Source organism: Sciurus carolinensis, chromosome X (assembly GCF_902686445.1).
Source record: "Sciurus carolinensis chromosome X, mSciCar1.2, whole genome shotgun sequence".
Lineage (NCBI taxonomy): Eukaryota > Metazoa > Chordata > Mammalia > Rodentia > Sciuridae > Sciurus > Sciurus carolinensis.
In genome coordinates, this window is record NC_062232.1 from 92,308,589 (window position 1) to 92,333,875 (window position 25,287).

Here is a 25,287-nt window from a genome sequence, read left to right on the forward strand (position 1 = left end):
GAGAGCAACATCCTGCATAACCTACCCTGGAATGGGCAGATGGCAGATTGAGCATGTAAGAAAATGAGTGAAGTCTCAATATCCCCTTGGCTATGATGGAGATGCTGAAAGAGAGGAGTTGGAATTTTCTCTTGTTGGCAGATCTTCTCTTGGCCAAGAGTCCAATTCCAGAAGGATTACAAAACAGAGAAACTGCAAGTACCACCCAAGAGTCTGTAAATATAGACTAAAAGAAGGCCCCTCTCAGTTGTCCCAACCATACCACCTCCTAGACAAAGGACTGCATCAGAGTAGAGCCAAGGTCTCTGAATCCAGCAGTCTTGTACCTGGGCTCAAGTTTCATGAAGTACACTCACCCCCAAGTCTCAACAGATGGCCACTCTTGCCATCTCTCTGGTGCCGTGAATTCATGTCAAGACTGCTCCGTTTATTGAATATGAACTTTATTGAGATTTGCTTTATGTAAGGCAGTGTGGTGAAGGCACTGCAGAAATTACACAGACTGGAAAACATGGTAGAAAATGAGCTAAAAAAAACCTACAAAATACATTTTTAAAATGAATGCGTGCTGGACTAGTCTAAGTACTACAACTAGGTTTTTTTTTAATCATTGCAGAAGCATTGAAATATTGAAATATTGTCAGAGGTGGGGGTTTGGGGTGGGATTAGGGAGGGCTTCATGGAGGAGGTGGCATTTATGCTGGGCTTTGGAGGAGAGTAGAGTATTGACAGATGAAGATGGAGGGAGGAAGATTTCATAATGACTTACTCTAGAGAAAATTCTGTAGAAGTACTGAAAAAACAAGAGGACAAACACCCCCCAGGGAGTGAAGCTTTCCAACTGAAAGAAATGCTTGAGGAGTCTGGGCTGGGACCCAAATTCTCAAGCTCCCATATGGGGTCTTCAGTACCAATGACATTAGGAGGCACAGGACAACGGGCTTGTTTGTAAACCTAGCAGCAGCAAGAGGTTTCACATTGCAGTCAGGGGCCCCAAACTGGCTGTACTGTTCCTGAATGGATTCTCTCATCTTCTCCATGTGTGTGATACTTCACTTGTCCCTGCTCTCGCCCTTTGACTGCCTGAACGGTAGTTCGTGCACGCCCATGTGTGCATGCGTGAGTGTAGGTGTGTGTGGATGGGTGGGGGACAGAGGCTTTGTCTCCCACTGCAGCTTCTTCCACTTTTCCCTCTTGTGCACAAAGCTGGCTTCCACTGAGCTGAAGCACAGGCCCTTCTCACACTCTAGGCCACATTGAACTTCAGCTTTTGATTAAGCACCTAGGAAGCTTCCTCAACATGAAGGTAAAACTTACTGTGGGGGGTGACTTGGGTTAAGGCAGGACTATTCTTTCCGGAGGTGATGTTGGTAGTGGTGGTGGTGGTGGTGGTGGTTGGTGGTGGAGGTGGTAGTGGTGGTGGTAAGGCTTGGGGTCTTTAAAGTTGACTCTGGCTGCTGGGTGAAATGCTGCTGAGAAGTCTTTAATGTCAGTCAGGAGCTGGGATGTCAGGCTAGACCAGCTTGGCCTTGATCATCCCTCCTCCTTTCTCAACCTACAGGGAAGATATACTGGGCAAAGACATCTGTAGAGTGTCCAAGCTTCTATTGTCCTGCTCGAATCTCACCCCCGGAAGCCCCAAAGATCTTTTCTTAAGCACACATGTGTATGATCTCCAGATAGGACTGTCACCTCCCCCGTCCAGCTGCTGGAGGTATATAGGTTATGTAGCTACTGATGCTACTTGGATCGGGAGGTATGGGAAACTTAACAGAAGAGAGGAAGAGTGAATTGTTGTGAATTTTTTTTCTTTCAATGATAGTGAATCTTAGCTAAGACCTGGCACCTGACATAAAATAAAAAGATGGAAAACTCTGTCAGGATTCTCTGAGATTGGAGATTTAGAGCTCAGTGAGATCATCGCTGGAAATGACCTTGAAGCTGATGTGGCCTTGCTTCACTTTGGCAGTTGGACCACCCTTCTGACGCAGGTACAGAGACTTCAGATCACGGCAGTCACTGGGGTCAGCATCCAGAGTAACTTGCCCCAAGAACTGATCGCAGAATTTTCGGCTGTTCCAGACCTACAGAAACAAGTCAAGGAAGTGAAGATGAGCAACCCTCTGTGAGAATGGTCCTTACCCAATGACACCTAGAATCCTAACAGCAAGCTTGAAAAGATCTATTTTAAAACCAAGAGATCAGTTAAGTGTAGTGGTGCACACAACTTGAGAAGTTGAGGCAGGAGGATCACAAGTTGGAGGTCAGTCTGGGTAACATAATGAGACCCCATGTCTAAGTAAATAAATATAACCAAGAGACATTTTCTTTTCTGATAGCCCTTTGGCTGACAGGAGGATATCTCATACAATATAAATAAAAAGCCAGAATGAAGAGCTCAGGATCATCCTTAACCTGTGGGATGGTTACCTAAAGGTAACTGGTCAGAATTATTAAGTCAGAAAAAGTGCCAGACTGCAGAGATCCATCCTGACCTAGCAATGTAAGGGTCTTCTGAACTGGCATTTGCTTCCCAGCATGGGATTTTATAGTATCTATTTTAACTAGTATACCCATGAACATCTAGGTTTCTGCCTACAATGAAATAAGTGTATATTTGGGACAGAAACGAATAAGGAAGTTCATGTCTGTGCTACATGAGAAGTGTTCTTGAGTTCAAACAAATGAAACACACACACACACACACACACACACACACACACACACACGGGATAACCCTTGCTCTGCATCCTAAATATATGTGAGGTACTTGGGACAATCTAGTATCTGGTAGAAAATATAAACCCTCCTAAGGACACTCTATTTTTACCTGGACTATGATAGGAATGTCAGTGGTCCTTCTGTAGAAAATGGCCTGGGTGTCAAAAATCGCATGTACAGTATTCTTCTGGACAGGAGAACGGACTTCCTCCTTTCCACACTTGATGACCAAATACGGGTTTACAGCTAGAACAAAATGGCATTCAGTTTTAATACAGTGATTTATATTTCCTTGCTAGGTAGACAAGAAGCTAACTCATGAAGTCAAATCTGGGATGTTTAGCCTATTACCTGGGCACCAGAATGATCTAGGACTTAAAACTTTGATTTCCTCTTTCCTTTCCTTGCACATGATTCATATAGAAATATAAAAATGAATATTATATTGATCTTGCCCCAAAACATTTACAACCCAATCCTTACCATGGCTGACATCCTTACTGCCTTCTCTAGACCGAAAATACCACTGAAGAGAATAATTTCTGACCACCTTTTCTAACCATATGTGCAATGAATGAAACAGAATTTTGCTTTACAGACAACCCCGTGATTCTTACTTTCATTGGCGTACTTCTTCTCCAGGCCCTCAGCACTGTGAACAGTGATCTGGGTAACTACCTTTGGGTAGCCACGAGCCAGGTTCCAGCAGGACATCTTGGGCATGTCCAGAGTCAGTTCCCTAGGACATCAAAAAGAAGATGTGTCATCTGATGATGCATATCCTTCGATGAGATGGACCTGCCAAAGCTGGCACCATTGCTGAATAAGGTATGAGACACGGTGTGACCTAGAGCATTCCTCCTCAGATATGGCTTTTATTTTATGAACATTTTAAGGACTAGCAGATAAAGATCAGAGTAGGCAGGACTGGGGGAAAAAAGGTAGGTTTGGTGACTTGGCACTGAGGACATAACAGTAACACTAAAGAATGCCAACTGTTTAAGAAAAGACAGAGTTGGCCAGAGAACAGAAGATAGAATATAAATGGAAGAACTTAGGCAATAGATCTGTTCCCCTTAAATGGCAGTTCAGAGCTCAGAAGCTCAGACCTCCACTGGGGAATTTCCCATAACTCCACTTTGAGAAATATTTCAACCACCATCATTTCAATTAGCTAGGTTTGACTTGAACATGTTGTCCCATTGAGTGTATGCATAAAGGGAGAGGGGTCAAAAGGTTTAGTTGTAGAGGCAAAGCAGAGAACAGGAGTTTGAAGGGTTTGCCAAGGAAACTGAACCTGAGCTGAACAGGCACTTCAGAGAAGATTCTCAGGAGAAACTCGCTGGTGCGGCCATGCTGGAACATAGTTGGGACAAGCACATAGTTGCCCTTCTTCAGGTACTTGCTCAGAAACACCGTACGGGTGTCAATGTAGGTGGAAGTCCCAGCACGCTCCTGGATGTAGAGGTGGTGGAGGCGGAATTTGCGGTTCACTTCCACCTAGAATTGAAATAGGATGAAATATTCCATTCTACTTACATCATAGTTTTTGTGTTGGACATCCTAAGTCTTCTGTTTTCTTTAGCCCTGGGTCTTTCATAATTCCCCTAATTCTAAGTCATCCTAATTTTGAGTCCATCTGCCTTCATTCTCTCTGCCATAAATGCTCATTCTTACCTTGAAGAGCTCAAAGCCAATGATGTAATTGTCAGGTCTTCCCATTCGACGGTAGGTGCGCAGGTCCTTCTGTTGCAGTGACATGATGACCTTGTGCCCATCCTCAGGCACAGTGAAGATGTACTAAGGGAAAGAGGCCACCAAAGAGCTGAGTTAGCACTCCCATTTCAGATGAGCTGCTTAAATTTCAGGGAAGAAACTCTACATTTGGAAACAGGACCTTGAATTAATTTCTGGAATTTACTATTGACCAGACACTGGGACCATGGACAGATAATCCATTCACTTGCTAAGTGCATATGATTACACTTGCTTCTTCTTATAACATTCAGCATGTAACCAGGTGCAATGGTGCATGCCTGTGATCCCAGCAGCTGAGCCTTGCAAGTTCAAAGCCATCCTTAGCAACTTAGTGAGGCCCTAAGCAACTTAGTGAGAACCTGTCTCAAAATAAAAAATAAAAGGGCTGATGATGTGGCTCAGTGGTTAAGTGCCCCTAGATTCAATCTCCAGTACCAAGAAAATAAACATCCAGCATGTAACCAGAGACAATTTTATTTTAGGCCTTTGATACCAGACGGTATGCTTTGGTTTCATAAGTTCCTGATGTTATTAGTTTATTATCATTATTATTTTGTGTACTGGGGATTGAACCCAGGAGTGTGATCTACCACTATGCTACATCCCTAGCCCTTTTAATTTTATTTTTGAGACAGGATCTCACTAAATTATCCATGCTGGCCTTGAACTTGCAATCCTCTTGCCTGTTTCCCAAGTTGCTGCAATTAGAGGCATGGACCACTGTACCTGTCTTGTTTTATTATTGTTGTTGTTGTTGTCCCCTTGTTTTTAAATACTGTATACAGAATTCCAGAAATCATAAGGACAGGAAACATTCTTATTTCACTCAACATGACATTGCAGCATGGCCCCAGGATAGCCTCATAATGCCAGCACAGACATGTGACTTATGGAAAGATTGGATACAATTCTTTGGGGAATTGATGCTTTCCTATCATCACTTGAGGGAAGCCACAGGCCTGTGCCAGAACTTTCCAAACATCATCTCAGGAATCATGATGCTATTGGGAGATAAACATAAAACAAATCAGATATTTTTCTCTCTTCTCTGTCTCTGTGCCCCTCCCTCCCTATCTTTAGAAAGAAACAGCAAATAGATGTGTAAATAAGGCCCTAAAGATCAATCCTGTGCATTTGCAGACAGAGAAACCATTTCCCTAATTTGGCATATGTGCCTGATACTTGAAATACTTGAAATATTTCCAGGATTGTAAATGTGGGTGAGATAAGGTAGAGGATAATAGAAGTTTTGCTTTTCCTTTGTGGACAATTAAGATGGAAGGGGCACAAGAAAAGCATGAGTTAAGTAAATCAGTGTATCAACCTCAGTGTCCTCCAAAATGCCTGGTCAAATGAAATCTGTGAAAAGAAGAGATGCACTCACGAGCAATGAGGCAGTGATACAGTCAGAATTCTTGTCTCCTGTTGGTTAATTCATTAGTGCATTTGGATATAAAAACATTCAGGTTATTATACATTGAGGCTTTGGATATTTGAATTTTTTTTTCTTTTTTACTTTGAGATGTGCCTGGGTTTGACCACAGATGTGTCACCTGGAATAGCTTTGTAATGGCAGATAAATGGGACAGAGTCATTAACAGGGCAGTGATTCACATCCTGAGAAAAAAAATGATCAGGTTTTAGATGAGAAAGGGAGGCATAATGATGGGGTACAGAAAGAGACCCCTACATGAAAAGAGGAAAAATACAGTATTATATGCATCCAAGAAAACAGCGGGGTAGTAACAACAAATGAAGAAGAATTGAGATAGTTTGTGATAGTAGTTCCTCTCTCTCCAATGTGGAACCACCATAAGGAGGAAGCAGGGACTGCCAAACAGCTATACTAAGCAATATGGACAGGAGAGAGGAAGCCAGAGAAGGAGACTCAGATTTCATAATGTTGCAGGTACCTCTCTGCAAAGAGACATAGTCACCTGTGTTTTACAAACATCTGAGTCAATTCTTAGCGATCTCAGCTTATGAATATTAAACAATAGCTGCAAATGGAAGTCTGGTTGCTAAAGAAATACTCCAGAGAGGAACAAGATGAGACCCGGATTCCCGCTGATTAGATAATTTGGAGGCAAAGGAAAATCATTGACTCAAACCTGGGGATTCTGCAGGAAGGTATCACGGTTGTTATAGCAGCCTCCTGAGCGGTTCATTAGAGGATCATCATCCACAGTCCAGCATCCCAGCACCGATTCCAGCTCCTTGCGGCCAAAAACAGGATTGTTCACATTACGGCAGACATTCAGCTTGTTAAAGTTGCGGCAAAAGTCTTCCAGACTCATCCTAAATGGAAGGGGTGCAGGTAAGAAATGAAGATGGTGCCTAATATTTACCCCTTTTAGTTCCAAGTAGAAACCTTAATTCCCTTAACGCTGAAAACCTCTCCTTACCAAAACTCTCCATCATCAGACATAACAAGTCCCAGATTCTTGCGATCTGTTGCAGTCAGTTGCTGCCACTCTTCAGAACTAAATAAAGAATAAAGGTATAAGCCATTGACTATTGACTTTCAACAGTAAGCAGAGTACCAAAGGAACAGAATATATGAGAATCAGACTTGCTCTATCTCACCTCTGGCTGGGTCACAGACCCCACGCCTGACAAGAGCTCACAAATGTCTCTGCGAATAAGAGCTCACTAGCAGTCTGGAAGGATGAGTTTGGGAAAACTACAAGTTTTGGAGATGTAGAAGTGAAAGTGGAATGCCACTCACATTTCACTCCAGGGGCCACTCCATTCCTGTCTTCCCAGGGGGTTCCTCAGGCGAACCATATACAGCTTCTCAGCACTGAAGACTTCCACAAGTCTTTCTCCAAGACGGATCTTACGGATATCAGTCATGGTGTAGGTATGACCCTTCAGTAGTCCCCAATCAGTTTCAACTTCTTGTTCCTCCTGACTGGGAGACTGAGAGCAAAGAAAGATACATACGGGCGTAAGAAATGAGAGACACAAGTCCTTGCTCTCCTTCCTTGATTGATTGGTTTTATGCCAATATGACTGAATTTATTTTTCCCTACGTGGATAGAAAATTGATCTTGATAAATACCTGATACAAAACAAATAAAGGATAGGAAATAAAGAACGTAATATAACAATTCACTTAAACAATTTAGATTCAGACTACCTTCGGTAGTATATTGATAAAATTTGGTACAGCAAATCCTTTCCTTGAGCAAGTACTCACAATCTCAACAGAAAAGAGAAATAATTTACCAGAGGCTATTTACACCAGCTGGGATGCTGCACTGGTCCCCAGTGAAAGGACTGGTTCAAAAGGATAAAAAGTTAAAGCTCCCCAGTCTCCATGCCAAGGCTCAATGCCTATGTTAGCTTTCCAAGTTTCATTAATGGCTTTTTGTGGATCTCCGGGTTAAGGGCAATGTTCCCTACTAAATTTCGAAGGCTCTTTTGCCAGGAATGAGCATAGAGTGGTTGTTTTGGTAAATACATACCTCAATGGAGCAGCAGATCAGACCTCCTTTGGTGAATGTTTTGTACAGTTCTCCAAACAGCTTGTACTTCTCCTCAACAAGCTCAGTGTATCTTCCCTTCTGCATGTCAACAGTTTCAGCCAATGTGCCCGTGAAATCCACGATGATATCAGTGATGGTCAAACCATCCAGAGCCTCATAACAGCCTAGCAGCCTGGGGTCAAATATGCAAGGTTATCCTTGTAAAATTTTTTCCATGTCAAGGACATAATGTTCCCAATAATTAAAACAGTCCCTGCCTCATCTTTACCAGCTGGCTTTTTTCTAGATATGAGATGAGAGATATTTTGAGATTATAGTCAGAGATTTCTAAGCTTAGGCTATGTTGATCAAGGACAGTCATGCAGAAACTTCTTTCTATAGGCAGAAGTTAGACAAGGAAAAAAAAAGGGTGATCTGCAAATTAGCAACGGCAAAGGTTACCTAGAACACTTATGAGTAGGTAAGGATTTAATGGAAGCCAGAACAACTGATTCCTTTGTCATCTAGGATTTCTGAGGGCCAGATTCAGACCAAATGCAATGCCTTGAATCTGACTGAGTTCCAATGCAATTTTGTCTATGGTGTTGTGTTGGGAGAGAATCAGTTCCCAAGGAAAATGAGGCTTTCCTCTCCTAGTCTACCCAGACTGCAGATTAAACAACCCCCTCCTTACTTTGCATAAGCTTTTTCCAGCAGAGCATTCCAAAACTCATTCATGGAAGTAGAGAAGGAGAAGACCAGATCTCCATTGATGGTGGGCAGCAAGTCATCAATCACCACCTCAGTCCATTCTCCAAAATGCCAGAAACGGAAGCGAAATATCCCAGCATATTTATCTGGTTTTCGAGGATCCCATTCCTGTTCCTTATGGTTGGGAATTGTCTGGAACAGTAAGTACATTCAATCAAGTGTTATTCATCAGACCACATTCAGATAGTGAGATTATAATTAACTCCTGGCAAACCCACATCACAAAAAGAAGCATACCAAATGCACCTGATTTGAGGCTAGATTGGAAAGTATTAAGTAGGCATTTTGTCCATAGCTTCTGTTTCCCCAGTTCCATTTTGCTGAGGATGATATTACCATGCTTACCCCCAAGAATACACAGGATAAATAGGATGGCTGGTCAGGAGTAATGTGTTTTCCACAGATAATCTCCAAACTAGATGATGATAAGTGAACTACACAAATATATTCATGCTTACATGTTTAAACAAATAAATAAGGCATTTTAAAAGGTCAAACCAACCAAAATACAAGGCCCACTGAAGTTTATTTTAAAATGTTCTTTTTAAGGGCTAGGGATGTAACTCATAGTAGGGCTCTTGCCTACCATGTGTGAGGCCCTGAGTTCAATCCCTAGCACCTCAAAAGAAATCTAAATTGCATATATATTCTGGAGATTTCCTGTAAATTCTATAGGATACAGATTTTATTTGCACCTTGAATAAAACTGCATTTAGGAAATTCTAAATATTCTAAAATTGTCTTTATGAGGAAAATGTTCTTTGTCCCAAATAGAGGGTTAATACCTTGTTGCTTTAAATTCTACCTAGATACCAAAAGAATTTTTGTTCTATTAATACCTTATTAGAAACTTTTCAATAATCTGCTTCCATCTTTCCTATCTTTTCTGCTATGTGTGTATATGTCCATGGCTTCCTGGCTCCTACTGACTTTATACTCCAATAGGCACAGAATGTAAGTATGCAGAAATACTGAGTTAGAGCACTACAAATGACAATAACAAATCAATTTGTATATGTGACAAAGCAAGAAGAATAAAATGTTAATTGTGGGTATATGGGTATTTACTGTAAAATTCTGCTTTTCTATGTTTGTGAAAACTTATAATGAATTTGAAGGAACTCACTTAAGTTAATACCTCTGACTCCAGGAAGTAGAAGAATCTAAGAATAAGATGAGTTGATTTTTCCTAAAGTTATTAAAGAGAGCAAGAATTTGAAAACTGAATGAGGTCCCACAGAGTGGGAAATACCTTTGTCCAGTGAGTCTCCTGAACAGCCAAACAGGAAAAGGCAGGAACCATGGACTTGTGCCCCAGTCTACCCTGGATCAGTTGGTGATTGCTGATGTTTCCCACAATCAGACGGGGGTCATCGCAGATGTCCTATGGATACAGCAATTGGTTATATAAGAGTTTTCCAAGAGTCATTGTGAGCTGATCTAAGCAGGACATAGAGGAAATGGGGTAGGTTTGAAAGGTGACTAGGATTTTAATGGGTGGGATAAAGGAAAGGTTGAGGGGATTGTGAGGGAAAACAAAGCTGTAGGTCTTCTAGCTACAAGAAAACTGTCATGTGGGAAATGACTAGAGAAATGGAAGGAGAGGATACAGTGAGTAACATGACGGGCTAGTGGAGGAATCTTATCATTGGGGTTTGGAAGAGTTTTCACCATGCAGTGAGCTTTGAAAGATGAAAACTAAGGATTAGCACAGTATAGTACAATCCTATTTTGTCAGGATGAGATTTTTCTGAAGCACCTGCACTTGGAAGGATGACTGCATTTAAGAGATAAGGTCTGATAAAGGTGAACATTAATGTGTCTCTCTCTCTAGGAAAATGAGTTAAACGACCTTACAGGAAGTCCTTTTCTAATACAAAACAGAGGTAACAATCTTCATGGCAACCAGATTCCCCCCATGTTTGGATGGATATAGATGACAGCAGCATTAATAGCAGGTATTGGGGTTGGGGTTGTGGCTCAGTGGTAGAGTGCTTGCCTAGCATGTGTAAGGCACTGGTTCCATCCTCAGCACTGCATACAAATAAATTAAATAAAGGTATTCTGTCCATCTACACCTAAAATTTTTTTAAATAGCAGGTATTAATATACCATGCACAGGAGCACTTCAACAGACATCCCTCCAAAGGGATCTGGACAGAGAGTGGGGACAGTATTTGTTTGGAGTATACGTATGTGTCTTCACACCAACATATTATGAGATAGATGTTCCATTCCCTCTGTGTGTAGGCGAAATGAAACCCAAAGAACGTAATTTCAACAAAATGTGATGAGGGCACAACGGAGCAATTTTCAAGATGTTATCAGTGCCCAGAGGAGGGATCATCAAAGTTCTCCTGATGATAGAATAAATGCTGCAATAGCAGTAATGATTGAGTTGACTAGAGTTAGGCTGTTGGACAAGGGAGGGATATGGAAGTGTAATAGCTAGAGAGATGGGCATGGGCAAAGGCATATGCATGACACCATATAATTGAAGATACGATTGTGTGACACAGAGTATCAGCACTTGCAGTGTTCAAAGGCAGGAAATACCAATGAAGTCTTGATAGATGGAGGAAGCTCCATGAAGAAGGTTGTTAGCCTGTACCTTGACATTCTGCTTACCCAGCAGAAGTAAATCCTAGTCTCAAATGGAAAGAAAATCTAGACATATACCCTTTTAAAAATTATTAAATAGAGACAGCTATATTTTTCTGTTCCTCAACCCTCTTTTTTTAAATGGACATAATTCTCCTTGATGAAGGGTCTGGTCTACAGAATGAAACATTCCATATATTCTTTAAAAGCCAAAATAACTCTGGAAAGAAATAGGCATTTTGGGCAGGGACAAGTCCAAACTGAAGATTAATTGGGCATCCCTCTGCCAAAAGGAGCTGGTTAGATGGGTTGTCAGCTTTGGATTTTCTGGTCCTTTTTGTTTAAGAGACATGTCTGGTGTCTTATCACTACTTTATGTCTTAGGAGGAGACTCCTATCTTACTAAATTTTTATGGGTTGTGAGCCGTCCATTTCTTTCACTTCTTGAACAGAAAGCAGGTGTGTTGGGTGAGTTAGATCCTGATGTTCTTTCTCTTCTCTTTGTTTCTTTGCTTTTTTCTAAGAAGAAATTAAGCATAGTTTTCCCGCCCTATGTCAGATGTTACTATTTTATTTGGAGCAAGATGTAAAGTTGTACAGTGATTTCTTGGATCTAGTTAATATATACTATAATTTCCTAGCATGGAAAAACAATAAAGTGAACATTGATATGTGAAAAAGTGTACTTTTAGATTAGTAAGACAAATTATTTTCTAGTTTTATGTAATTAGTAGTGACTGGATTTTACAGTTTCTGGAACTTCCATAAGACTCATTTCACAACAGGGGTCTAGGTTTAACCAATATCTCTGACATGTCAACTTCTATTCAAGATATAAGGAATCACATATGTGAACAAAAAGACATATAACCAGAATTCATGCTGAGAATTGGGTGATTATTCTCCTGTAGAATTGGATCTGGTTATTAATTATCAACTTTCTCTCTCTCTCTCTCTCTCTCTCTCTCTCTCTCTCTCTCTCTCTCTCTCTCTCTCTCTCTCTCTCTCTCTCTCTCTCCCTCATATGTATTCATAGCTGTGTGCAATCATGGTAGAAAGTAAATTTGGGCTAAATCCCCCTTGTTTACTATTCTCTCTTATAACCTTGGTTATTCCCCAGTTTTGTTTCTCCACTCTTTACACATTGTATTGATTTAACAATGGATTTTTAAAACATGATAAAAATTATGGAATGTCAAAACAAGAAGAAAATTTAAAGACTATTAGTATTTGACAGATCAGGAAACAAGCTCAGCAAAGGGCAGTAACCTGCTTCTCTGGCTGTCTAATTAGTAGGACACCTAAACCTAAAATATTTAATTCTTCATAACTATATACTGTTAGGGAAATTCAAGAGTTCAGAGAGTCTATCTCTTTGCCTTAGGCTTACTAGTGCACTCCATAAAGGGTAATATTGTGCAGATCTACATTATTTGAAAGACTCTTAGCTTTTGGTTCCAGGCTAAATATCACCAAGAGGCATTGATTTCCTCTGTTCAGTCCACTAAATATGAATCAACCCCATACTATATGTATGCACTATGATGTGAAGCATCAGAGACAAGCCTTTGTTAACCCTTATATTTTATCTCTTTAAAGAAGTGAGACAAAAAGACCAGAAAGAAGTCAAGGAATTAGAAAGGGTAAGAGTGGTGAGCCAATGCAAATCTAACAGTCAAATGGATTTTTTGTGGTGATAACTTGAAAATAATGAAATGTCTTTTTATTGACTTTTCTTCTAGTTTTGGACACACTGAATATAATCCTGTTGGAGTTAAAGAAAGAAGGTTGGGAAAGTTTTTCTGTAACTCCAAGCTGAGACACAGAGTGCAGATGGGACATTTCAGCCTGAGCTGTGCTGGAGTGGTAGGAGTGGAGTTAGAGGAGAGTTCACAGCTCACATATTCACAATATTTGGGTGGCTTGGGAGTAGGGGGGAGATGCTGAGCCCCTAATGGCTCCCAGCTGTGTTGGCACATCTGAAGTGATCCTTGAACTGAACTGTTTGTCACGGCAAAATAATTTCTTAGGAGGAAACACATAACTAGGAACTGAACATCACAACTAAAGCTGGAATGGTCCCCACATACCCCTACCCTCAAGCCAAAACCTTCTGTAAGCAAAGCAACTCCTCTAGGAAATAAGTTATCTTAGCTGAGCATTGTGGATCTCTCAATTATTCTCACCTCTTTCCCCTTCCCAGAGAACTCTTCTGGGAGGGGACATACAATTATACAGCCCATAGCCCTGCACAGGTCACTCTATGAGGCTCCCTTTGACCAACCACACCTAATTCTTCAGCAATTTTTATACAACTGAAATTTGCTGACAGTAAGTATTGAGTTCCCAGGTAAACATCAGGAACCACAATAAAATGAAATGCTGCCCCCAAAACTAGCATCCAGAAGAGTAGAGGCACTTTCAAAAGTGCTATAGGCAATGTAGTAGTACTGGGGGTAGGGGCATGGTCAACCCTATAGTAGGTACATTGTGACTAAATCTAGGGCTTAAGTAGTCCCAAAAGGCCCAGGGGTTAATTTACACAGAACTGTCATTCAGGACCTCAGGGCTCTGTGAGCTAGTTCAAGAAGCCATCATTACCCCTGTACATGTATGATTACACGAATGGTATGAATCTACATCGTGTACAACCATAGAAATAAAATGATGTACCCCATTTGTGTACAGTGAATCAAAATGCAGTCTATAAAAATGAAAAATAAATAAATAATTTTTAAAAAAAGAAAAGAAAATGGAACCACTCCCATATGGGACATTTATAGGTAGACATGGACTCAGGGACCAATGTTGCACCAATCTCCCAAGGAGTCTACTTTGCCTGCTGGGAATTTTATTCCTGCATGAATAATTTGTCATCAGCAAAACATTCTCTTCCTTCCTAAAACCACCAAGGAAAACCCAGTTTAGAACCTAGGAATGAGATCTTAACTTCCCCTCCCAACCTAGACAACCAAGTCACTATGTAATGAGATTCTTACTTGAACCTTCAGACTTCTGCCAGAAGGCTCTGGGGTATAGATCCCAAATGACTTTTTGTGAAGAATTTGTTTAATCTATGCAACAGAATACTGTTCAGCAATAAGAAGGAACAAATGTAGCACAACATGGATGATATTAAACATCAAAAACATTATGCTAAGTGAAAGAAGTTCACATGCAAAATTTAGAATAAATAGGAGAGTTGGGGGAAAGAATGTGGACCTACTCTACTGTTTGTGTAAACGGTGAAAAACATTTAGGACTACTGATGTGGAGGGACATGATCTCCAGAGGAGAAAACCATGAGAGTAAAAGAGAAGTTATTTCCTCTTTTACTGTTGCTTCACATTCTATCACTCCATTTTGTATATTCTGTTTCCCTCGTCAGCCTTTCCCTTCCTTCCTAATACCCTTGTTTTAATTCAGAACTTTACCACCCTCCCCTTCCACCAAGACAATGTAGTGACACAGCCCAGGGGAGAGTATTCCCCAAAGGAAGACTGGGCAAGAGCCATGGTAGTTGAGGCTGAACTCAAAACGTGCCCAGGAGAGCTGACAGAAGATTTTGTGCAGGTGCCCTTTCTTCCCCCACAGCTGGCTGTGTAAATTCCCATGAGGCCTAGTTCCATTTTAGTCAGGGATTAGATGTGTCTGACTCTAAGACAGTATTGTAGGTGGATATGAGTCAGTCAGGAAAAAAGCCAGAGTGGCTGGAAGAAACTGTAGAAGAGATTTTCTGTGAGAATTTGGCAGGCAGTGTCCAGTCTGAAAACCCTACCTGCTGTCTTACACTGCAACTTAGTGTAACTTGGTTCTTATAATTTATTAAGCCATTTTATTCTAAGGTCCAAGGAGGACAGGAAAGTCCAGGAGCACATGGTCTCAGGCAATATTTCCATGTACTTAGAAAGCTAGGACAATAGCTGGAGCCATTGGATCACTGGAAGAGTCAAGGAGATGGGTTTTCTTCTGGAGGGTGTGAATAGATGATCTGACACTGAACACTTATAATCCCTATCTAAAGAGGTTCCTTAAAACAGAGCGAGGAAGTAGAAGTGGGAAAAGGGGAACTCTCTTTTGCCCCATGAAGGTAGGTACCTTTCTGGGGTCAGGTTTGTTCAACTATCAGCGATGTTCAGAGGCATGGGAGGCTTATGAAGGCAGAAGGTTTTAACATGGGAAAACAAAGAGACAGAAAATACTAGGTTAATCGTCTTGCCCCCATTTTGGAAACTTCATAAAATTGCCCTGATTGAGTGTGAGACCATGTGGCATGCCAAGAGACAAGCTGTGTATAAGCTTCCCTGCAAACCAGGATCTCAACCTTCCTAATGAGGTGGGGGAGGGCAATGACCAATTTAGTCTTCCTGAGCCAATTCAGAGAGGCCCAGGACTGTCTCTTGGCTTTCCTGATGAGAGACCAGAGAATCTTGACGTGGTTCTTGACCACAGACTTGGCCTCCATTCTGCCTGGAAGAATCCACAGTTTTTTGAGGAGGTTCAGATGCTGGTGCAGAACCTTGCTTTTTTTCTTCTGCTCCCCAGAAGAGACTCCTTTCTTGACCATGCCGGTCTATGATCATCTTCTCCCCTTCAAAAACCCTACACGAGTTACTACTGTCTGTGTGCCTGAAAATAGCATTTCATATATTCAGAATTAATTTGTTATCTAACTCTTTGATGGCTTCATATCATCTTCTCAACTAGTATGGGAGCGCCTCATTGCAGGCTATGTCTTTATTTTGTGCAGAGGCTGTCACAGAGCTGCTGTTCTATAAACATTTCTCAAGTGACTCCCGTACTGGAGATTAAGGTCACACAATGCTCTCAAAAGGGAGAGTATGGATCAATTATTGGAAGTACAGCATCAACAAATAGAAGGAATGTGAAACTAACGAGAAGGACACTACCTTTTTGAAAAACAGAGGAAGCACAAATAACTATTTCCCTGATATGGCAATGAGAATGAAACTCATGTGGACTTTGAAGTCAAACCTGGATTCATATCTTACCTTGTTAGTGGTCCAACCCTGATGAAATTCTTGTCTTCTATTGGAGACTCAGTTTCCTCATCAATAAAAAGGGCACTAAATCTGCCATTTTTTCAACCAGGAAAATCACACCAAAGAGTTACATCAAAGTAATTTAACATACCTACCTTACTAAGCTGTGGTAAATAAGGATGAAATGCAATAATGTGTGGCAAACTCCAAAGTATCTGACCCATAGTACACATGCCATAAATGTTGACTTTTTTCCACCCCTCCCCCTTGTTCAAACATCCCCCTACATTCCTTCACCCTAGAGCTTGCCTCAGAGGAAAAATGGACTATTTTCAAGGTTATTAAGTTTTTTCCTTCTCTGCTAATCCATCTAGGATTAAATCCACAGAATTTGGACGATGAAGGCAAAGGACAAAGGACTGAGCCAAGAGAGAAGGGGAAAGATATGTGTAAAGACAGGCCAGCACAGGAAGCGCCGTCTGCTTGGTTCACATCTGGGGAATGGTTTCATGTTGGCTTGCAATTTTGCCGCCCACCAGATGTCCTCCCACCTCCTCCAAGATCTCACCCCCATCAATCAGTGGTTCTCCTGCATCTTCAAATTTTTGTTTACTGGCTACTCCTTAGCCGATAAATATGTTCGAGTCTGTCCTGTTTTAAAAAGACACCCACCTAATAAACCTTTCTCAATTTCCTGCTTCCTTTTCAGCTACTTCTGCCCCACTGATGTCCTTTCCACCATGTCCAAGCATCACAAAATAGTTATGCCCTTTATTATCACCATCCATTCATAAGTGTGGCTCTGAGACCACATAGCTTCATTTTCTCCATGCATTTTCTTTGGGGGGGAAATGGTTTTACCTCTCTGCATACCAAATAGTGATTAATGAACTCTGCTCATGTTTCCAAGATTTTTATTGCAGGTCAACAACATGATCTACACAGATATCAACAATGAGAGGCACAGAAAAGCAGGAGGAGTGCAGTTCTCCTCCTGAGGAAGAGAAACTTCTCCCAGGCTCATACTGTCATTTTTTTCCCCTTTTTCTTTTTTTTCACTGGGGATTGAACCCAGAGCCTCTGCTCTTCCACTGAGCTATACCCCTAGCCCTCAGTCTCACACTTTCAATAGTTATCATTCTTTGCAAGCAAACACTAAGATACGTATTTCAAGTTGCACAGAAAACAAGTCTTAATGTAACTAGTGTATCTTGGCACCACCTGGTGGTAATTTGCATAAACTCAAGTAGCTCTTGGAACTCCATTTAGGAGTATAAGCTGTGGAAATTGCAACCAAAAGTGATAGTTGGATCATTAAAGAAGGCAACCATTGAGTTGCTGACTGAGGTGGTTCCATCATCATGCACCTCATTAAATAGAACATCTTCAAGATTTTGTGAAGCTTTTTCAAGACCAACCTGCATTTCAAAACAACCCTCTGTGGCCTATACACCAGGCGACTCTCATTGGAAAGGAGCCCAGGAAGAATACCCTTCTCTCCAGTTACAACTTTTAGATATAGCGTGTTTATTTGCTATTTATTCTCCAGACTCCATCATCATATCTTATTATAGTATGAATGCCCACTCATGTGGGGCTGAGACTTGCTTTGAGACATAATATATAGCTGTTCCACAGAGGATCATAGCAACTATTAATAATTACTATTAATAGGTGGTGAAAGAGCTGCAGTTCTATGTGGATCCCACGTGACCAACTGTAGGATGATATGGGTGATGATGTCCAAAGAGCAGCAAAGAAGTTTCCTTCCCCAGATGCCAAATCCATCTTCTCCCTATCAAGTTTGTTTCATTTATGTTCATACTTTAAGGAGTTTTTCCCCTCACTGGTATGAGCTTATCTTGAGCTACTCAAATGAACTTCTAAAAGATAATAAGCATGGTAATATTTCCTTTGTGTTGGGGGGGGTTGCTGGGGATTGAACCCAGGGCCTTGCACATGTTGGGCCAAGTGCTCTATCACTGAGTTACATCCCCAGCTTCAATATTTCCTTTTTGTTGTTGATCTTTTGAAATTATTTATCTGACAAAATCTGACTAAAATTCAGGTCTCCTCAAAATACAGTCAGGAGCACAGATCCATGAAGCTTTCCCCCAGCCTTTTCTTTAACTGTGAAATAGTAGGATTTATTCCAGTGAGAAGAAAAGAAGCAGAACCCTTGGAGAGAGAGAGAGAGAGAGAGAGAGAGAGAGAGAGAGAGAGAAAAGAAGAAGAAGAAGGAGGAGGAGGAGGAGGAGGGGGAGAAGGGCAGGAGGAGGAGGAGGAAGAGAGGGAGAGAGAGCCTGATAGCAGATTTTGCTAAGATCAAATTTTAAAATTGTCTCTGTTTGGTGATGCCTATATGAAATGAGCTTGAGTGTGGTAAACATTTCACAACATTATAGGTATATGAAAACATAATGCTGTACACCGTAAACATATACAACTTTTATTTCTCAATTATACCTTGATAAAGCTAGAAAAAGACAGAGAAAGGAAGGAAGTTGATATCCAAATTAGTTGACACAGTAGGCTAGTGTAAGTGGAAAGAGTGGGTCAAGTAGGGTTTTGATGAAGGAGGTCAAGAAGAGACAGAAATTGAGGAAAATAAAAAAAGTTACCTGGGGACGTTTCCACACGACCTTTCCTGGGAGCAGTCGGTTATAAAAAAGAGAATCATTCTCAGGCAGAAAAGTTGGGTCACAGAAAAGTCTACTGTCTTTGATGCATTCCTGCTTCAGTTCTTGGTATTTCTGGTTTTTGAAGAACTTCAGAGGCGGACCCATAGTGTCAAACTATGCCTAGAATGAGAAAAGAAGTGTTGTTTTTGGAGAAAGACGTTCTCAGGTCTTTCAAAGATTACCAGGGATTACACAAACAACAGTCACCCCAGTGACTTCCTTCCAGAGTTAGGCACCTCTAATTTAGCCCTAAAGGAAAAGTCATCATTTTCAAGAAATAAGGGTCCAGGATGTGTAACTAATTAATATGGGGCCTTGGGTAAGGCGCCTAACCATTTTAGACTCTGTTTCTTTATCTGTCAAATGGGCAATGTGGACCTTAACAATCTCTTTGGGAAAATAGATAATAAACATGAAGATAGCTAGTTAAGCATGACTCATTTATAATTTAAAAGGTAGTCTTCCATTTACACCAGCAAAGAAGAGTTCAAGGCGAAGTACTATTTTACAAAAGAAAAACAATCATTTTACTGCATTCAGAATAAGTTGGTGCCCTGGAGAGTCACACTTTGTGCACAAGGGGAGAAGCAGCTCCTTTCAATTCTAACGCGTCCTTTTGCACAATTACTTCCCTTTTATCATTTAAAGAGCTTTGCATGTTTTATTACTGACCAAGAAGGCTAATGCAAGAAAGAGAGCTCAGCAGATGGCCTCCAAAGACAAGGAAAGATAGAAAGATTGTATGGTCTTTTTTCTTCAAAGTCTAATGTACAATCATTTGCAGACTTTGAAATCAAAAGGCAGACTCCGAAATTCAATTACACTAATTTGGTGGACTATAGATTCTTATCCCATAGCAATACACTGTTGCTTTCTTTCCTCCAAAAGAAAGAAAGAAACTTTACATGGCTAAACAGAGAATTAATATAGTGGCTCTTCAGACAATGTCTATCAGAGTGCCCCACACTCAAATGTACTTAACAACTGGTTTTTATGAAGATAATTTGAAAGGCAAATTTGATTTTAAGTAGTTTTTGGGTGATAATAGGGTTTTCACCGTTTTCACTTGATTCACAAAGAGATTTGTAATGATTTTAATGATGTTCTGCCATTCAGTAGTAAATTAGGAGAGGGTTGTGAAATTTTGATGATGTTAATTATTCTAAAAATATATTTTAAAGATAACAGTCTATATTCTATGACCAAAGAGGGTTGAGACAAAAAATCTTAAGGTTCATAGTGCTGAAAATTGGACAATTTTTACAAAAAAAAAAAAAATTGGCTACATTAGCACTTTTAAAAGTATCTGTGAGGCAGTTGCTATTTTATAAAAAGTAAAATATTAATCAGACCTCTCTATTAACCCCTTTCATGTTCTTTCAGTATCACATTGAAATGCCTCACTGGTAAATAAGTCACCCCATTTGAAAATGATGAAAACTTAATTTCTTGCAATGTCATGGCAATGATACTTGCAATATATGTGCAACAAGCATACACTTTCTCTGAATCCAAGGAATAGGAATAAGAAGCTGATCATAATCACTTTTTTTCATAGCCTTATTTATTGACAGTGATTTTCAAACTGAGAACTGCAGCGACACTGAAAAATGCTGAAATGTTTTCTGTTAATCAGATTTAATTCTGTCCATGTGTTTTAAATATTAGTAAATTTCATTGCATTTGAAGGCATGGGTGGTATCAGTAAAAATTTTCAGTTAAGCAGCATCAAGGCCAATCTGAATGTTTGCCCAGACTCCTTTGTGGAGCCTGTTACGAATGAACCCCAATTTTCAGGTAGACTCAAACTTACGGCAAACACTACTCTGCCTCAGGCTTTCCCTAGGTTTGGTGGATTGCCAGAGGCTGGGACTGTAAATGTGGGATATTCTGAGGCAATTAGGACATTTAGTTTGCCAGAATCTCCTAGTCCCTAAGCATTCCAGATAAATGGGCATTTCCTGCTCTCGAAAAAGTCATCTGCCCTCATAAGTCTCCCTTGCTATTCAGGCAAATAGCGAGGCAAGCAAGAGCCTGAAAAGGGAATCCCTGTTATAAAGCGGACTTGTCCACAGACAGAACACTATCAATTAAAAAAATTAGCTTTCATTTTAAAAAGCAGTCCGATCCCTCCCTTTCAGAGGTAAAATGTACAGCTAGTATGAATGGGTCCAAGTTCGATATAACGTCTTTTGAGTGAGAATGTCTGCATTTTGGGGACACATAAGGAGCATCAGGCTGAGTCTGAACAAACTTCATTAGAGTATGATTATAGTCCCGCGTGCTGTTAACATTACAGAGTAGAATTGAACCCCATTTCTGACTAAGTAACAGGAGAAATGTGTCCGTTTGCTCTATGACCTTGGTATCATTGTGCCTCAGTTTCTCATCAAGATAGTGAGGTTATCAACCCTGCCCCTTTACACTGTGGCTGTACATACTGAGATGGTTAGTATAAAAATAATCTGGAATAAATGGAAAGTGCTCTGTGAATACTAGAGACACACTGAAGCCCTCTCATTGTTGGGCACAGAACTTTGCACATGCCATTGTTCAGGAAAAATGTTTTAAGTAGCAAATCAGCGTTTGGCAATTTACTATTCAAAATGTGCTTCAGTTCACATTCTCTTCATAGTGGCTATGTTTTATGGTTATGATCTGTGCCCTTCATTTTGTACCTGCAGAAAGGGCAGCTCAGAGATGCAGCAGCCAGAAACTGGCAGGACTAACTCAAACCCAGATCTGTTTAATGCCAGATTTGGCATGTGACTTTCCATCACACCACACTGCTTCTTTTGGTCACTGCATTTTTTTAAGAAAGAATTTTTTAATTCAAATGAGGAAACCCTCCAAAACAAACACGATGCCCAACTTTGAGGCATTCTGCCTAGAATTTACTGCCACGGTGGATATTGAAAAGGTTCTTTCTTTTCCGGGTTTGATGATCATGGGAGAATCTGAACCCTTTACATCTGGGAATTTATCAATTAACCCTCGGAACACTTTTGGAAACCCAGAAATTTGAAAAGTGGAATTGTCATAAATGATTTGCCCTGTCAGAGTAGAGGAGTGTTGAGAAGGGAATACTCCTTCCTCACTGTCCCATTTCAGCCAGTGTTGACGGGGAGGGGAGAGCCCCTAAGTTAAAGACCACATATGAGCAGAGCTGGCAGACAAAATAAAAGCTATAGATTTCAGTAAAACCCAGAGAGTATCTAGTTCAAAGGGAGGTAGTGAATGTGCTGCAAGGAGAATGTGAACATTTATAAAGAAGGACACTGTGACCTGGGGGCTAGTGGCATGGGTGGCTGGTTGAGGCAGAAAGTGGGGTTTAGCACTGAGGTAATGATCTTAGATAATATTATTTGAACTTGGACTCACTGCCTAGAGAAAGAATATGGAGAACACTGTTGTCTTTCAAGAGACCAGAATATGGAGACATGGGAATTGCCAGGGGAAGTTGAGAGAGCCTGCCACGTGGAACGCAAAGCTGCAGCTAGGAGCGGGAACGCAAGCTGCTCACTGGACCTGAAAGCATGGGGGAGCTAGGCAAACTTTTGGAGCAAACTCATTTGCTTCTTTACCTCGGGGTCATCCTTAGAGTAGAAACCAAGTTTTGCTCTAAAAATATCTGATAAAAGAAATCAGGTCTGTGATTCACAAATCACTTTGGATTGGGGTAAGTGGAGAGGAACTGAGGGCACTTAAGTGGGTGAAGGGGAGAACGCACGGCCTCAGGAGCATTGCCCGTGGCTAGTTTCTCCCTTTTCCCAGTTTCCCCCCTTGTTCTGTATATCATGCAAAAAATTGGAGGCAGAAGTAGCTAAGAGTTTGCAGACAATTTGAATACAGGAGTCCCAACTCTGTCCTGCCATGAAGTAGGCCCACTTTAGACATAATTGACACCCTTTATGCCCACAATTAGAGGCTCTGTCGTGAGAGAAATGGGGTTTCTATAGGAAGAATAAAAATTCAGCATCCACATGTTACACAGAGAACAGTGTTTTCCATATAGACACAGGGAAAAAAAGGAGCACATAATTTCCTTTTATTATATTCTTGAAAATGCTGTTAAAAATAAAAAGCAATTTGAAATTATGGAAAGAACACAAGCTAGTCAGAAGATCCAGGATCAAATCCCAAATGCCACCATTTAGTGTACATAATGTCTCTGTTCCTCAGTTTCCCCAAAAGCACAATGCAAATACAATGGCTGCCTTGCCCATCTCAGGGTGTTATTGGGAAGATCTAATGAAATCAAGTATGCAACTAGACTCTTTATTTGTTAAGGATTAGGCTAATGCAGGGCAGTAGTATTGGGAAATGGTCACATTTAGCAAATTAAATTCCCTGTCTGTCCTTAGTAGAAACTGAGAAAAGTCGACACACTAGCATTTAAAAGACCAGTATAAAATGGTCCTTCTGCCATTCTCTACTCCCTATTCCACCTCTCCTATTCTGCTGACCTGCCCTGTTGACTGAATAAGCCTATCCTATAAGTCTAATTTTATAGTCCTTTGAGAATCTAATTCTGATTTTTATAGAGAGTTATGCTGTAAGGACTCTTAGAAACTACTTAGTAAAACTTCTTTCTTTTACTGTAAGGTGAAGGGCTTGCCCAAGATTACATAGTAACAGGGTCAGCAACAAAACGGGAACCTACTGACTCTTTTCACCACATTATTTTTTTCAAAAAGAGGTGGTGGGGGAAGCATGCAAACAAAACCTAAAGCAAGACATTGCTTTTGAAAATGCTCATTGTCCTCCTCTTGCAAGAATGCACTTAGGAGTTTTGTTTTTGAATTGCAAGCTGTCAGAAGGTGAGATGATTTCAAATCAAAACTAATCAAAGAAACACTGTTTGGGGGTCACAAAGGGGCTTTTTCTGCTCTTAATTTAGGAACTGAAAACTCCCAAGGATATGAAAAGCTTACTTTTTAACCTATTCCTGACCACATTGGTGTTTAGGCTTTTCCCTGGACTGCTAGGAACTCTAAGGACTAATAAAGAATGCTATTCAAATCCAAAGTGTTCACACACACTCTTGCACACATATGCACATTAGCACGCACACACACATGCACACGTACACAAACTGCCAGAAGAATTTGCAAGAGTTAATTAGCAATCCCCAAGTATTTTTTGTTTACTCATTCAGACTATAAAGTGTCCCTAATTTCACAACAAAGATTAGCAAATAGAGCATTAGCTGAATTTCCATAAAATCCTAATACAAACCAGGATGTTTTATCCTGAAGCAAGCCAGAGTTGACAGTCACAACAGCAGAATTTGTTGAATTCTCCTATAGGCTTTTCATCAAACTTTGAATTCTAAATGTTCAGAACCAATTATTTCAATTGCAGTACACAGTCACTCCTTTTCCCTGCCCCAGCAGAAGCCCACTCTGGTCGAGTAGCCCAGTTAAATCCTTAGAACAGTGTATCTGGGGTCAGGAGTGGGGGTGAGGAACAGGGACTCAACTACAAATCAAAATTTAAACCAAAACTAGAATCAGAGGGGAAAAAAACCAGGTCAGGGGCTGACAATGGAATAAGCAAGGTCAACCTGTCACCAGAGGCAGGAGGGCCCCCGGCTGTGCAGACAAGGAGTTAAGACAGTCTGGGCTGCCACTCCCTCCTGTGCAACAGACCACAGTCTGTGCACTTCTCTGCCAGGGTTCACAGGCCTTTTGCACACAGTGTGGCTCCAAGATTTTGCCTGCATTTCAATAATCTGCCCATAGCTTTGGGTCAGCAGAAACTAGAAAGAAGTTCTGACAAGTCAGTCAGGCTTCTCCCCCTCACACCCCCTCTCCCAGGTTTGTCCTTGCACACCAAGTATTTATCAGAAGGCGTGTGCACACACACACACATACATGCAAACAAAACTGACCAGATATATCCTGAAAAATCTTATTGCCAGACAACCACAATCACCCCACACAGCCCCCAAAATGACCAACCAAAAATGCCATTCATTTTGAAGTTCTCAAACTGCTATTAACGTGCGTGCACACATCTGATTGAGACAGACTATAAGATTATAGCTGAAAAATTTGATTAACTATAAAGCTGACATTCCTTTGCTTCTCTTAGATGCTAACATAACCAGTAAATAAAATTCTAGCTAAGTCTCTACTCACCTGAGTTATCCCAGGAGCTTTTCCCTGCTGTTGCTGTTGCTGCTGCTGTTGCTACTGCCACTGCTGCTGCACTTAGCCAGGTAACCCCACTAAGTCTGTTCAGTCAGTGTGGCTGAACAAAGATTCTGGCTTTCTTAAC

The 25,287-nt window shown here is 40.8% G+C and overlaps 1 protein-coding gene across 1 annotated transcript; it reads right to left on the bottom strand.

Moving 5' to 3' along the window:
- Positions 1 to 432: 432 nt before the first annotated feature.
- Positions 433 to 25,287, bottom strand: Capn6 (calpain 6). The gene is made up of 13 exons (XM_047536047.1): positions 25,149 to 25,287; positions 18,946 to 19,125; positions 9,973 to 10,104; positions 8,644 to 8,852; positions 7,950 to 8,142; positions 7,208 to 7,401; positions 6,885 to 6,962; positions 6,591 to 6,777; positions 4,399 to 4,521; positions 4,019 to 4,221; positions 3,339 to 3,460; positions 2,831 to 2,967; positions 433 to 2,084 (listed from the first exon to the last, which is right to left on the bottom strand). The coding sequence occupies exons 2-13, from the start codon at positions 19,108 to 19,110 to the stop codon at positions 1,902 to 1,904; spliced, it is 1,926 nt and encodes a 641-aa protein (XP_047392003.1). The 5' UTR covers positions 19,111 to 19,125; positions 25,149 to 25,287; the 3' UTR covers positions 433 to 1,901.

What these genes read in the sequence shown, in the direction of transcription:
- Capn6 (XM_047536047.1), bottom strand. Translation starts at nt 19,110, where the DNA reads ATGGGTCCGCCTCTGAAGTTCTTCAAAAACCAGAAATACCAAGAACTG. An exon ending in GAAGAAGTACGCCAATGAAA is followed by an intron (nt 2,968 to 3,338) that starts GTAAGAATCACG and finishes ATTTTGTTCTAG; the next exon opens with CTGTAAACCCGTATTTGGTC. An exon ending in ACATTCCTATCATAGTCCAG is followed by an intron (nt 2,085 to 2,830) that starts GTAAAAATAGAG and finishes TTGTTTCTGTAG; the next exon opens with GTCTGGAACAGCCGAAAATT.